At 42.1% G+C, this 16,189-nt stretch overlaps 1 protein-coding gene across 2 annotated transcripts in view; it reads left to right on the top strand.

Moving 5' to 3' along the window:
- Positions 1-16,189, top strand: part of RAPGEF5 (Rap guanine nucleotide exchange factor 5) — a 223,528-nt gene that overhangs the window by 105,025 nt on the left and 102,314 nt on the right. For both annotated transcript variants that reach the window (XM_044246197.1, XM_044246196.1), the window contains exon 8: positions 5,712-5,785. In XM_044246197.1, coding sequence (XP_044102132.1) covers positions 5,712-5,785 — 74 coding nt within the window. The remainder of the gene's footprint in view (positions 1-5,711; positions 5,786-16,189) is intronic.

Below are 16,189 nucleotides of genomic sequence, written 5' to 3'. Positions count from 1 at the left end.
TGAGAGTCTCCCTTGGGCAGACTGAGACGGATTGCCGAGTTCCCTTTGCCACATCCCTGATGAACTTGCTTGTGTTTATAGTTCTCGCTCTGTGAATCCAATCTTAGTGCTGGTCAACTAATTTTGAGGTCTTCAGAGATGTGACGAGAAATGTATTATTGTTGTTTGGGGGTAAGCCAGAAGTAGAGGATGGAGTCTTTCTCCCATTATGTTTTGATGCTAATCCCTGTCTCCTTTGTTTCTATTTATATGTACAAAGAAGTATGCCTAAACCTTAAAAAAAATAGTGCTTGCTCTCAATCCTGAAACTGTTTTTTATTGTCCTGCATGTCCTCTGTTGTGGTGTAATGTGAAATAATCCACGCCTAGACGCCAGAATGTTGTTTTAAAAACAAAAACATGGACAGGATGGTTTCTGCTCACACGGTCCTGCCTTTGCGTCCTTGCCCCTTCACAGTTACTATGACTTAGCTGAGCTGAGTTGTCTCCTGGCCTCAAAGTATCCCTTGTCAGAGCCGTGGGTCCCTGCGTCTGTTCACTTAGGACTTGGTGGACCATCATCACAGCCTCCTACACAGTGGCCACTGGCTTGCCTGGATGATCGGTGTGAGAGTCCTTGTTAGCCGTGGTTTTGTGTAAGTCTAAAAGCAACATGGATGGACGGCTCAACTGCTCTGGTTCCTACAGACTTTCCTCTTTGGGATAGCATCTCTCTCCATCTTGATTGCCTATAGACCCAAACGCCAAAACAACACTCAAAGAAGGTATCCCAAAACCTTCTCTGTACTTTTGACATTCAACTTCACTGTTTTGGGGGTGGGGGAGGGGAATGCTGGGGAATGCTGAGTTTACTTGATCTTTCTACTTTCCAGAAATTGAAGACCCTCAAATTATTTATTATTCTTTCATATGCTCTGGTTGAGCTTGACCAGAAAACAGGAAAGTTTTTAAACTTCCCACTTCTGCAGACTCACCTATTTGGCCGAGGGCTTCCAACTACCTTCTTGAGGTCCTTGGCAGTGTTGGTGCTCTTTCTATCGTCTGGTTTAAGCTGTGTACTTAAACTGCTTGTTGGTATAACTTTGCTCGCACCTTCTGACTAAGACACCATACTCTTACCACCCCATCTGAGCTCTCCTTTCCCCCAATTTTCCCCATCTTTCTGAACCAAGACAGAGTAACACTTCCACCATACATCACTTCCACACACACCAGGCACCTGTGAGGCAGGATCTTATCCTCTCAAACTTCCCTTTCTCACACCACCAAGAAACATAAGGAAGATAAGCACATGCGTGGAATGGGCCAGGCTGAGCAGTAACCTAGAAGCACAGAGGACACGCTGAGTACCAAGAGGAGAGGTTGGAGGAGTGCCGTCCCTGATGCGGCCAGCCAGAAGCCGTCTTCCCTCCACACGGCCCCGAGGACAGCACTCTGTGGTGTGCAGGGGTCTGATGGCCCCTGCTAGATGGCTCCTTCCGGTCAGGATCACATCTTAGACAGCTTGATCGTTTTCCCGCACCTGTCCCTTTGCTTTGCACACAGGCATTCCATCAGTGTTTTCTGAACCATGGACGGAAACTCTGAATTAACTTTCCACTTGTTCAGTATCATTCCAGTTGTTATCTGAAAACTGCAGACCTCACTCAGTGTATTCTGTTCTCAAAGAAAGCACAGCACTGCCCTTGACTGGTGGTACCCCCTTTCTGTGGGTCCCCCCGTAAGAAACCTGTATCTTTTCCACACTTGCCTATTTTTAGTCATTTTCTCCAGACTCTCTAACATCTCCCTCCAGCCTCAAACACAGACAGTCCAGAGCTAGAAGTTCTAACTGGAAGCTAGTTACTACCTCTCCCACTCAGCTGGTTAGACCTTTTTACTGCTGACTGGTGAGGGTAGGAGGGTCACTGACTCTGTCCTCTGACCTTGGCAGAATGTCACCTAGGAGCCCTTAGGGTTCCTTTCCTGGAGGACCACCTGTCTGTTGTCTGGGAACTAGACCTTGTTTTCCTTCTATGATGCTGTAGGGCATGTTCTCACTTTCAAGAAACCATTTATGAGAGACAGCCCCCTCCCCTACAAAAGAGACCCCAAATAAGAGTACAATCCTGAAAGATTATGGACTATGAATTGTTTCTGATGGAGATCACTTTCTACAACTAAATCTCGGTTTTCCTGTTTCTCTTGTGATGAAGGGATTACCTTTTGGTAAGGAAAAAGATTTTAGAGATTTTTAGTTAGACATCATGGAAATCCAACCCAGATTTTTTTTTTTTTAAAGATTTTATTTATTTACTTGACAAACAGAGATGACAAGTAAGCAGAGAGGCAGGCAGAGAGAGGAAGGGAAGCAGGCTCCCTGCCGAGCAGAGAACTCAATGTAGGGCTCCATCCCAGGACCCTGGGATCATGACCTGAGCTGAAGGCAAAGGTTTTAACCCACTGAGCCACCCAGGCGCCCTAACCCAGATTTTTTAAAAGCGTAGTCCTGGGATGCCTCAGGGGCTCAGTTGTTAATTATTTGCCTTCTGCTTAGGTCGTGATTGCAGGGTCCTGGGATTGAGCCCTGCATCAAGCTCCCTGCTTAGCAAGGAGCCCACTTCTCCCTCTCCCACTCCCCCTGCTTGTGTCTCTCTCTTGCTATGTCTCTCTATGTCAAATAAACAAATAAAATACTTAAAACAAATAAAGGCATGGTCCTCTCAAAAAAGAAATAGCAATGCAGTAATCTTAACATGACAACAATATGGCAGATTATTGAATGAAGTGGATTAACCTGAATAAATGTTATGAAATGTCTCTTAAAAAATTAAAAATTAAAAATTAGGGGCACCTGGGTGGCTCAGTGGGTTAAAGCTCTGCTTTCGGCTCAGGTCATGATCTCAGGGTCCTAGGATAGAGCCCCACATCAGGCTCTCTGCTCAGCAGGGAGCCTGCTTCCCTCTCTCTCTGCCTACTTGTGATCTCTCTCTCTCCCCCTGTCAAATAAATAAATAAATAAATAAATCTTTAAAAATTTAAAATAAAAACATGAACTTAGTTGGCAAAATATTCCAAATTCAATTTACTTCATTTTCATCTAAATTAAAACCTTAAAGAGCAAAAATTCAAATTACAACATAAAGGAAGTACCAAGATACGGTTCCCACTTCATATGGGCACACTTGTCCCATGTTAGTTGCTCTCCAGGAGAATGCTCCCCACTACAGGCTGAGGAAAGACTTATTTCAGTTAGTTAAACAGAGTTCCTAACTTCGGTAGCCAAGGCTTTTTTTAAAAAAAACTAGGTTCCATGCCTAGCGTGGAGTGCAGTGCAGGGCTTGAACTCACAACACTGAGATCAAGACCTGAGCTGAAATCAAGAGTCAGATGCCTAACTGACTGAGCCCCCCGGGTGCCCTGAGCCAATGCATTTTTACGTGGAATTTAAAATGTTATTCAGTATTTTTCTCTTGGCATTCTTGTTTCTAGTTTTTCAGAGAAATCATGGGAGTTTTTCTTTCTTCTTAAGTTTTCTCATCATCGGGCAACAGTAGCAACAGGGGACCCTCTTTGAACAAACATTAATGGAACTTTTTGCTGAAAATAGAAGAGAAGCTTCTGTCCACTTCCGCTGTTCCTGCCTGGCCTATAGATGCTCAGTGATGGGAGTTATCCTAGTTATTCGTGGTGTTTAACAGAAGAATTTTGCTTCCCTCTTTTTCATAAATAGTTATGAAAGCAGTTGTTTCTGTAAGTAGGGGTAGTCATGTTGTACCGTTTGGGGCACTCGGGAAGGAACTGCTCATCTGCTGGTTCTTACAGAGCTCGTACTGCATACCCAGCATTTGAGATGCACTCCATGCCAAGTAATACACAGTAGGCATGAAAGGCAGGCAAAAGCCAGAGGTACATGAAATGCTACTCTAAAAAAAAGTACAGAGCAGAGAGCACAGTATTTGAATGTCTACAAAACATTGCGAACCAAACCCATAACTATGGTGTGTGACTTCACCGTCAGAAAGATTGGTAATGTTTTTGCCCTGCTTTTGATGGAGAGAGCAAAAGACAAAAATGGCATGGCAGATGCAAGGAATAATTTCTTCTACTTAGGAGTCGTCCTTGATTGCTTCTTATCCTCATCTCCCCTGACCCCCAGCCATCTTCAGTTCATTGGCAAGTGGTGTCCATTTTGCCTAAAAATTCAACTCCAGTCCTCTCTGTGTCTTCACCTCATCTCCACCTCCCTGGCCTGAGTCATCATCATCTCTGGGCAGCATGTCAGCGAACAACTGGTCTCCCCATTTCCTCTCTTGCTTCTCTCGAGTCTGTTCTCCACAATGAAGCTAAAGGAACTCTTGAAAATATGCATCAAATCATGTGATTCCCAATTTAAAAGTCCTTAGTGCTTTCCTCTGGATTCTTAGGCTTATATCTGAATTCGCAGAGTGGTCCATGTTCTCTCTAGCTCCTGTCACTCTCCCGTGCCATGGGTGGCTCCGTCTCAACCTTGAGGTCGCAGCACAACTGTCACTTCTTCAGGGAAGCACCATCTCCCCACTACGCCACCGCCAGAAGTGGCCAACCCCCAGTTTGTTTTCTGCCATATCCCCATTTATCATGATCATCTTATTTTTAAATTAGTATTATATTATTTTTAAATTAAATTATATTATATGTTAAATTATTATATGTTATTATATATAATATAATATTATATATTATTATATATATTTTAACATTATTATGATTGTTATTGCTTGTTACAGTAGTAGGTATGCAGTGACTATCTTCCCAGCTAGGATGTGTAATTCATCATAAAGTCAGAGCTCACCTGCCTTTTTCCAGGAGTAGCCCCCATGCCAGGCACATAGTCGACACTCAGTAAATATTTTGAAAGTGAAAGAGCAAACTGTACAAAGAATAAAATAATTAAATCCCTCTGTCTGGATCAGGGTTGTATAGAATGTCATTGTGAAGTTGGAGATTAGGAGGAAGCTAGAGAATTCAAGGAAGACCTTTCGTGATGAACAGAGAATTCATATTTGATAAGATAAGCGATACATAGGCCAAAGCATGGCACTCTGTTTGTTTTTGGAGACTGATTATTTAAGCAGTGGTGCCCCAGCTGGATTGTATTAGAGGAATTAAGAGCTTTGTGTTAGGAAATGATTGCACTCACATGGAAAGGGTGACAAGGACTTGGATAGGGAGATGCTGGGGAAAATAAGAAGAGGTCGATTTGAGATTCCACAGTTTGGAATTTTATAGTAATGATGCACTGAAGTGATCTGAATAGACAATATTATGCTTTCTTTATATGTGACCATAAACTACCAGCCAAAAAACCCTACTTTATTAAAAAAAAAAAAAAATGTTCTCAGATAAACTTGACCAAAGCTTTCAACTACACCCCAATTCCCCCTTGGCTGAAGCCCAGTACTGACATGCTGATGTCAGGGTGGGTTTAGGTGAAGAGAAGAAATGAGAGCAAACTTTTCCACTGCCCTTGATTTAATAAACAAGATAATGTACATGAAAAGTGCTCCCTGTGGTTAGTTAATCTTTCAACCAAATACTTAAGAAAAAAAAAATAGTGCTGATATTTACATTTTGTGACTCTACCTTGCATTATTTTTTCCTTCCAAATTACCATCTGAAAGAGAATGAGCTGAAACTGTTCTTAAGGATACTACATTTTTTAACATTGTTTCTCTTTTTTTTGTTTAAAGCAATCGAACAAGAGGAAGAAAACGGTGACAAACACGTGATCAGGACAGAAGCTGGAGGTGTCCCAGATTCTCAGGTAAGATCAGTTCTGTGGCCTTCTCTCATGACGCCTGTCGTCTGCACTGGGAATGCTGACATAAGGCAGGGGTTTGCCGAGGATACAGATACGACCTTCTGTGTTCTGGAAAGAGTGGTATTCCTGGGAACAAAGTGCTTATTTTTGATAGAGAGGCATTTCACAGGAAGGACCCTAAATTGTTAATTATATTTGTAATTTGACTCATGAGGAAGGGACAGAGGGGCAGACATCCTCCACTTTGCAGAGAAAGCAAGGAAATAATTAAAGAGCTAAGAGAGACCACTGTGGAGCAGCCCACCCCCTGGAGTCGGCAGAGAGGAATGGGCTGGCTGACAGCGGGACAGGCAGGGCTGGGCCACACGGACGGACGTGTGATGCCTTGCCTGCCAAAGACTCTCTGCCAATGCCCACCATCTAATTCACAGCACGGATATGCTTTGACCAGCATCTCATCTCCAAACAGCGCCGTGGCCTCCCCACTTACACCCTAGTGTTCTCAAATGCTAACGTGGTGTAGATCAGGGCATTTAAAGATTCTTGGCGTGGCTGACCCATTATACTTCCTTTCCAGCTCTAAATCTATTGGTTCTGGTCAGAATAATTACATTAGCTTTTTCAGTCAAGATGGCACAGGCTGCACTAGTTCAGTAAGTTGAAGGAAGGAACTGTTGGGAGTCGTTTTTCTGTGGAGATACTGAAAATTCTGCCATCACCAAGCTTATACTGAAATCGCCTTTCAGGCTTTCAGGCAAATGGGGGCAGGGATTTCCCCCACTGAATGTATTCCAGACTCTCTCAAAGGTTTCTTAAGTCATAAATTATTAGTGAGACAGGTATTTCTAAACATACGTTGTTGTTCTTTACTTGTTTTGAGCTTACTCTGTGGGCAAAAGTCTGTCGTAAAAGAATCGTATTTGTGTCTCAGGAGGATACACACACCTGGCTTTTCAAGATTCTGTGGTTTTCTGTGGTTTTCTTCAGCTGTGCCACGAGTGTACATATACAGGAGGTACTGAGGTTCGAAATCATGAAAGCGGACAAAGCCAGTGAATCCATAATTCGGTCAGGAATGGTTTCAATTTAGGTTTGAAAGGCAGGAATTAAGTTCACTGGGGTCTAACTGTGGGTGACAGGCCTAGGCTGTGGAGGAAGGCAGGGAGCTGTCACCTCCTCTGACTCATCTGAGAAAGCATGACCTGCTACCACAGGACAAGCATCAGCTTTGTCGATTTTCGATCCTGCGGGCCATCTTTCCAAATGCTCTGGAGTTAGCATCCTCAGCGGTTCAAGTCATGGAGGGTGAGCTCAGAGAAAACTTTGAGAGTTTTGCTATCAGAATTAGAAATAAATGTTTGTGTGTGCCCATGGGTGTCTATGTTGACTCCAGAACATACTATTTTGATGTTTGGTGTACGCACACATAACGGATAGAGCATCTGTATGCTGGGCTCGCTGGTATTTCACATTGTTGTGGTCTTCACTCCGCAGCATATTTTAAGCAGGCAGAAATTGATTTCTCACTCCTTCCCCAACCGTGGAAATACATGGCTCTGGGAAAAATGCCCTGGGGCTGTTGGATGTGTAAAGGGTTAAGATGGAGAGATGGGATCTCCTAGACACATTTCCCCCCTCCTGAAAACTCTAATTCTCTCCTCAGATGTTCCCTCCCTTCTTCCTTTTCTCCCTAAAAATATCTTTTCTGCCTGAGAAACTCCCTGTTTTAATGCAGGGATGTGGGGGGGGAGTGGAGCGAGCGTGTAGACTGGGGTTTGCCTCCCATCCCTTTTTCTGCACAGCCTGTGTCCTTACACGAGTTCTTCAGCGTCTAAGCACGGGTATTCCTGCAGGGTGACATCAGTGACTTCATCACCATGGTGCCCTCACCAGCCAAGTTCCTGCAGGTGACCGGCATGCGGAGTTTTCATATCTGTGAAGTAGGTGGTCTGGGGGCTGACATGAGACAGTGTAGGACATGCCAGCGTGTGAGAGTTTCAGAGGCAGCGTGTCTGAGGTCCAGAGCGAAGCCTTCGGGGCCGGATGCCCTCCTAGCTCTGCCGCTGGAGCCTGGGCAGCTTGTTCTCTCCTGACCTTGGAGCCCTCTTCTGTCATAGTACCGAGAGTTGGGCAGACTGTTAGATGCAGTAGGCGCTCTCCAAAGCACTTTGTTTTATTCCCTGCACAACAAGCTCTTGATTTACCACCGTTTTACAGATGCACTGGTATGTGCCGGGGCCAGGAATCAAACCCAGGCGGTCCAGCTCTGACACCCTGGCTTTTTTTTTTTTTTTTTTTTTTTTTTGCAGTGTTCCAAGATTCATTGTTTATGTACCACACCCAGTGTTCCATGCAATACACGCCCTCTTTAATACCCACCACCAGACAACCTGGCTTTTAATACTTGTGCTAACCTGCCTTTCTAACGTCTGTAAAATGGGGGTCATGGTTGGGTTGTTTTGAGGGTTAGATGAAGATGTGTGAGGCAGAACAGTGCCCAGCACATAGTAAGTACTCAGAGAAGTTCATCTCCGTGAGTTACTGCCGTGATCGTGATCATCTGTCACATTGCTTTTCGGTTTGAATATCAAAGGTGTCTGTCTGGCTGGCAGTATTGCTCTCTAACATTATGCTGTCTTCACATACATAAACGTTCTACACTCATTTATCACTCTTTATATAGGACTAAAGGATTAGAGAACTTTTTAATCAAAATGTGTAAAATTTGGGAGGCACCTGGGTGGTTCAGTTGGTCGAGCGTCCAGCTCGTGATTTTGGCTCAGGTCGTGATCTCAGGATCGTAGGATTCAACCCCATGTTGGGCCCAGTGCTCAGTGTGGAGTCTGCTTGGGATTCTTTCTCCCTCTCCCTCTGCCCCTCTCCCAACTCTCCCTCTCAAACAAATCTTTTAAATTAAAAAAAAAAATTATATATATATATACACACATATATATATATAATTTTTGCAGTGCCTGGGTGGCCTGATTGGTTAAGCATCCAGTTCTCAGTTTTGGCTCAGGTCATGATCTCAGGGTCATGTATTGAACCCCACACTGGGCTCTGTTCTCAGTGGGGAGTCTATTTGAGATTCTCTCTCCCTCTGTCCCACACTCTCTCCTTGAATAAATAATATTGTAAATTAAAAAAAAAAATGTAGAGGGGCGCCTGGGTGGCTCAGTGGGTTTAGCCGCTGCCTTCGGCTCAGGTCATAATCTCAGGGTCCTGGGATCGAGTCCCGCATCGGGCTCTCTGCTCAGCGGGGAGCCTGCTTCCTCCTCTCTCTCTGCCTGCCTCTCTGCCTACTTGTGATCTCTCTCTGTCAAATAAATAAATAAAATCTTTAAAAAAAAATGTAGAATTTTTACCAGGTTCTAGTTTAGGGCCCTTAATGTGATCTTTAATGAGTAATTTATAACATATTGAACTTTGTAAATTCTTCCTTTGCTTCAGGCATCCATTGACCACTGATTCAGTAATTATTTTCATGTCTCCTAGCCTCCATTTATATCAATCATTTTAATATTAAGTGATGGTAACTGTTAATTGTATAAAGTAATTGATTATCAGTAACCAAAGTGTGACTTCTTTTTTAATACATGGAAGAAAGCTGTTATTTAAGGCTGTGATAGTGATCATAGAAAATAGATGATCATTTAAAATCCTTTATGTTGGAATTTATTAGAATTTGCTTTTTTCTTCTTCTTTATCATTTGTCAACTTTGCTGCCCTGCTTAGCAGTGCAGAAAGTAATGTTTATAGACCTGAGCTGAAATTTCAGGTCCAAACAAGACAAAATATTAGTGTCCTCCCTACTCCAATATGAAAGTTCAGGGAATCAAGTATATGAAATACATAAACCTTTTACTTCATCAGCTATGTAAATGTATGGCAGTGCATTTTTTAGTTTTATCAGAAGAGCAAATTATGTAAGTATAATAGATTAAGAAAATATTTAAGGAAAACAGCAATTATAAATTCCATGTAATTATGGCTTCTGCCCCTTCCCTCCTCCCACTCTGCTCTGGCAGGATGGAGCTTCATACAGTGTTTATATAGGATGGTTCTGTCTGACCAAAATGCAATTACAGAAAGGAGGAGGATCCGAGAAGTGAGCCTTCCTGAAGTTGGTGCCTTACCTGGACAGTGAGGGGCCAGGAGTCCCTCAAGGACTCTCAGGCTCTGTGATGCCCCAGCATGGTGTCTGAGGCCTGTCCTAGTGATGCCCTGGGCGTGAGTAAACCTGCCTCATGCTCCCCATCACATGCACTTTTCACTGTGGACGCCACGTGGCCCTTTCCCTCAAGGAAGGGTATGTTTTTCTAGCCCATCCAAGAGGAAATTTTTCATAGTTTCTTTTCCTCTCTGAAGAAATTTGAGAAAATGAATACTTGGTGCCCTACAAAATAAAATAGCTATTTATGATTTTTACTATTTATAATTTATTATTATATATAATATAGTATAAATATTATGATTCTATAATTACCATATGATATATTCTAGTATATATTACATATTAGGTTATGTTATTATTTTTAATTTTTTTTAAGATTTTTTTTATTTGTTAGAGAGAGCGCAAGCACAGGCAGACAGAGTGGCAGGCTAGAGGCAGAGGGAGAACCGGGCTCCCCGCCGAGCAAGAAGTCCGATATGGGATTCGATCCCAGGACGCTGGGATCATGACCTGAGCCGAAGGCAGCCGCTTAACCAACTGAGCCACCCAGACATCCCTATTTTTAATTTTTTAAAAGGTTTTATTTACCTATTTGAGAGAGAGCATGAGAAGAGAGAGGTCAGAGGGAGAAGCAGATTCCCTGCTGAGCAGGGAGCCTGATGTGGGACTCGATCCCAGGACTCCAAGATCATGACCTGAGCCGAAGGCAGGCACTCAACCAACTGAGCCACCCAGGCGCCCCCATATTATGTTATATTATTAATATGTTATATGCTTTAATGTATTATTTTTATATATTTGTTATTAATATTATATCTAATTTATTATTATTTAGTGTGAATTGTGTTCAGAATTTTCCTGGAAGGGATTCTTTTTTTTTTTTTTTTTTAATAAACATATAATGTATTATTAGCCCAGCGGTATAGGTCTGTGAATCGCCAGGTTTACACACTTCACAGCACTCATCATATCACACACTATCCCCAATGTGCATAACCCCACCACCGCTGGAAGGGATTCTTAATATTTGTTGCTTAGGGAGTATGTGCATACAGTTGAGTCAAATAATATATCTTCCCATCCTATCAGTGTTTCATCATTTGAATTTTCTAATTTACTTTACAAATTTCTGTGTGAGATTGAATTGTTAAAGAAGTGACTCTATTTAGTAATAAATAAGAATTTTTTTTTTAAAGATTTTATTTATTTATTTGACAGAGAGAGATCACAAGTAGGCACAGAGGCAGGCAGAGAGAAAGAGGAGGAAGCAGGCTTCCTGCTGAGCAGAGAGCCTGATGCGGGACTCGATCCCAGGACCCTGAGATCATGACCTGAGCCGAAGGCAGCAGCTTAACCCACTGAGCCACCCAGGGTCCAAATACCATGAACCTGTATTAAGTAGCATTCTGTTACTGCAAAAGTGCTTACTTGAAACGTGGGCTCTTTTGTTCTAGTTTTCCTTCTCTTTTTGCATGATATTTTCCCTAAGTGTTTTAGAGAAAGTGGTTTTTAAAGTGAAGATAATGCAAACAGTGTTTTCATACACGAAATGTGCTCTTTCACCTTTTGTCATGAAGGTGTTTCATATATCATCCTTGTAGTGTTCCTAAGGGAATCCTGTCCAAGCACCATTTAACCACAGAAAGAATGGACCCAACATTTTTATGACTCCGTTTATAAAGGAAACAGACTTTAATTTACATTCACAACATTGCTCTCCTCAAACACTGAAAATCATATGAATAGCTTTAATTATACATTACAGAGATTTTTTTTTTTCAAAGCAGACCTTGAAATGAGGCTCTTAAATAACTCTTCTGACAGTTCCAGATTAATCTTTTATTTTTTTTCTGGCTTAGCCGTGTTAGGTAAACTGTTTATAATTAATTTTGTATAGACAAATTAAGTAGTTCAAGAAGTGAAAGTCTAGATCAAGGGCTGTTACTTATCTTGCTTCTCCTGCCATAACAAAGCTCCCAAAATATATTAATAAATTCATGGGTTTTTCAAATTAAATCACTAAATTACAGAGCTGTGAAAGGGGCCCCCAGAGAACATCTGGCTGCGCACAGTGCTTCCTCAGAGGACTGTCTTAGAAACTATTTAGGATGTATGGGCATCTCTCTGGGCTTCAAGTTCTCTAGGGAATGAAGAAGCATTCATAACCCTCCTGGAAAGCCTTTTTTTGATGGTTGTTATGTAAGGAGTGCTGTAGAATTGATTATCTTATAAAAAGACATCTAGAAATTATGCAGAAACCAGAAAATTCAAGACTGCAATATTCCTTTTTTAATTACAAAAAGTTTTAATTATAAATATGAAACAATTGCTCTGAAATCCATTCTTAAAAGTAATAGCATTTTGTGTTTAAAATACATAATTTGTGCACCCAAGTACCTGGTTCTAATAAAAATATGTTTCCTCATTAAAGAAGATAGATTTAGAATCCTAAGCATATGATATAAAGAATGTTTATTGTTACTTAACCATTCATGTTCCCACAGAAACCAAAAAAACAGTTAAGTTGTCTTAAGTTTTCACTACTCAGTCCCACCCTCTTTTTGCTAATGATATCAGTTATTTTAAAAAAATGTATATGATGGGGTACCTGTGTAGCTCAGTTGCTTAGGCTTCCGATTCTTGGTTTTGGCTCAGGTCATGACCTTGAGTTGTGAGGTCAAACCCTACACTGGGATCCGTGCTGAGCCTGGAGTCTGCTTGAGATTTTTTCTCCCTCTTCCTCTGCCTCTCCCTCCACGTACACACTCTCTCTCTGTCTCTCTAAAATAAAAAAAACATCTGGGGCGCCTAGGTGGCTCAGTGGGTTAAAGCCTCTGCCTTCAGCTCAGGTCATGATCCCAGTGTCCTAGGATCCAGCCCCGCATTGGGCTCTCTGCTCAGCGGGGAGCCTGCTTCCTCCTCTCTCTCTGCCTGCCTCTCTGCCTACTTGTGATCTGTCAAATAAATAAATAAAATCTTAAAAAAATAAATAAAATAAAATAAATCCTTAAAAAAACCCAAAGAATGTACATGGATCTGTCTCCCATATACATACCATGGAAAGACCGTCTCCAAATCAGAACACATGGGAGCTTAGCCCAGTTAACTCTGAAACCCGTGCTGGTGAGGAGGAACAGGCTCAGTCTCATGCCTGTTTAGTTCTAAGACGCTTTCCTCCTATGTATCCCCCTTCTTGGCCCCAGCCCCCCGCCACACACACACACACACACACACACACACACACATACACACACGCTCTGTTATACAGGGCACCCCACTGGGGAGCACGGATAGATTAGGACTAATCCATCACACTGCGAAATAAACAACCACAGGGCAGGTCCTAAGGTTGCAGGGTCACGAACCTCCTCTCTAGGCTTGCAGGACAGTATGTTAAATGCTGTCAGGATGACATGGATGGAGAGAGAAGAAATTCTAGCCGGCCAACATCAGTGAATTTTTTAGATAACAGAAATTTATTCCTCTAAGTGTCAGAGCTTTTAAAGGATGTTAATCATTTGTAATATAGGAATCCCCCTCCCTAGTTTCCTTGCCTTTTTAGTTTGAAGGAGGATATTTAACACCACTGATCCTCTTGTACCTCTCTAGTATTGATTAAAAGTGCCTCTTCAAGATCAGCCCATGTATTTAGCATTACATCAGGTAATGGGCTCCATTAAAATCCCAAGAAACAGAAACATGCTCCAAGGAGCATGGCTAGTATGGTAAAGGGATCTAAAAATAAAATCAAGTGGGCCCTTAGTAGTGCTTGACCATCTTATTCTACTTCCCTTGTCCTGTTTCCTTCCAAGTTGGGAGGCGGCAAACCACAGTTGACTCCCAGTTTTTGTAAGTAAAGTGTTACTGGAACACAGCTGTGCTCTTTCACCCACCTATCATATCTGCTGCTTTTGTACTAAAATGCAGAACTGGGTAGTGGCACGAGAGACCATGTTGCCTACGAATCCTGGAATATGAACACTCTGGCCCTTTCCCAAAAAACTGGCCAACCCTCGCCATTGCAATGACCACTACATGCATTCTTTTATTATACCTCCACAGCATCTTCTCATATTCTCTACTCTCAGCTAATAACTTGACTTATTCTTTGGGGAAATAGAAGCATTCAAAAGAGAATTTCCAGGAGGGCCTGGGTGGCTGTCAGTTAAGCGTCCAACTCTTGATTTCATCTTAGGTCATGATCTCAGAGTCCTGGGATCGAGCCCCATGTCCAGCTCCTGGCTCTCCTGGGAGTCTGCTTGAGATTCTCTGCCTCTACCCCTCCCTCACCTTGCACACATGCACATGCTCGCTCTCTCTCTCTCTAATCCTTAAGAAGAGAAATATGTCCACCGACCTGCATATTTACCCATGTACTTCACCTGCCCTCCTGTTACAGTGAGTGACATGTTCACAGTCTTGTTTCTGTCTGATAGTAGATATTTATGCTTTCTTTGAGCCTGAAGGACATTACTCCCCAAAATGCCCCCTCTCCATCCCGCATCCTCAGGTTTCCCTCTGTTCTGGATGATTTCTAATAAGAGAAGTAGACGGGAACATCCCTCCCCATAAACAAGCAAGCAAGTAAAACTCCTTTCAACATCACTCCTGAGCTAGTGTCCTGTTGCTTGTATCAAAACTCCTCAGAAGGGTTGTTGCTCTTTCTCTGTTGAACCCTGAGCTAATGCAGCTTTTTCCCCCCTACCACTTTTTTTGCTCTAAAAGAAACTATCCTCAAAAGCCACCGATTACTTCCATCAAAATTCTGTCAAATCTGTCATTTCGAACCTATCATACTTGACATTTCAGCAGCATTCCATACAGTTTTTCTCTCCTTCCTCCTTAAAACACCTTCACTACTCACCGGTTTCTCCTCCTAGAGGAGGGTCTTGGGGAGTCTGCTTATGGATCTGTCTCCCTCTCCTTCTGCCCTTCTCCCCACTCACTGACTCTCTCCCTCTCTTTTTAGAATAAATAAATAGATAGATAGATAAATAAATAAATCTTTTTAAAAAATTCAAATAAAAGGCAAAACTGGTACTCATGGCTTGACGTTGAGTGATTTCAGAGTTTTGTCTGGTGTGGTAAGGGACTTTCCAACAACCGTGGCTCTCCGACAGTACACAGGCTCTCTGAAGATAAACTGTGATCCCTGTGCAAGAAGCTTGGAGACAAACTGGAGGGCCGCTTGTGAGGGATATTTTAAAAATAAACATCTGACTTTGGGGGAGGAATTCCACTTGCTGTCTCCTGGGAGTCTGTGATTTGGGCCACTTGAAGAATTTTCTGTTTCCTTCCTAGTTGTTGGAGAAGTGGTTAGATAAGGAGCTATCTTTGCCCTTGGGAATAAAGATAATAGTCATTGTTTCGCATGCATGGAGGACCCCATTTCATCGATGCCCGCTCAACAAAATGGTTATCTTTGGCACAATTAAGACCATGAAGCTGAACATCACTTGCTGGCCCCTTCTCCATATTTGGTCCTGATGCTAGGTCCATTCAAATCCTGTACATTAAAAAAATAAGAAAAATCCTGTATAGTTGCATTGTAGATTCCCAAATTTTGACTGCTCCTGCCAAGAGTAACTTCAGATTTCATTAGATCATGTCCTGATAGGTCGGGACATTTTTTTTTTTTTTTAAATAATTTGAGCAGAAACAGTTAACAATTTGTGTTATAATGAGCATCTTTTTTTTTCTAATGGAAGTCTTAGATTCTTCTCCTTCATATTATTGTTACTTAGGTACTTTGGCATAATAAAAAATGTGATGCTTAATGGTTCATTTCCAATCCCTGATGACATTTGAAGCTTTCTTTTTGCAGTTTATTTTTAATAAACTTTTTTAAAACCATGTTTCATGGAACATTAGAAGTACTTTGCTAATAATGCCCCACAGTAATTTTCCAGTTGTTAAAAAGAAAAATCTTGTGATCTTGTTAAACTCTGTATTTATACGTGGAATAATCTGGTGGCGTAAAAGAATTAGGAGCTTGTGTACTGTTATTTTTAGTCCTCTGTATCATTTCACCCTTTTTGTCAGAGTGGTTGCTGGCTAACTTTCCCATGAGTTTTTAACCTCTTGTGAGGCTTTGCTTATGTAACAGGAAACAGGCTGTCAGGAACAAATAGTGGCATATCAGGAGCTCACTTCAGGAGCAAATGATTTAGTTTGCTCTGCCCTTCCCTCTCTTAAAGTGGACTGATACGTGATCTGAACTTTAAGACTTGGGG

Source organism: Neovison vison, chromosome 4 (assembly GCF_020171115.1).
Source record: "Neovison vison isolate M4711 chromosome 4, ASM_NN_V1, whole genome shotgun sequence".
In the NCBI taxonomy this organism is placed as follows: Eukaryota; Metazoa; Chordata; class Mammalia; order Carnivora; family Mustelidae; genus Neogale; species Neogale vison.
Note: the sequence above shows the minus strand (reverse complement) of the source record. Positions and strands in the feature narration are given on the sequence as shown.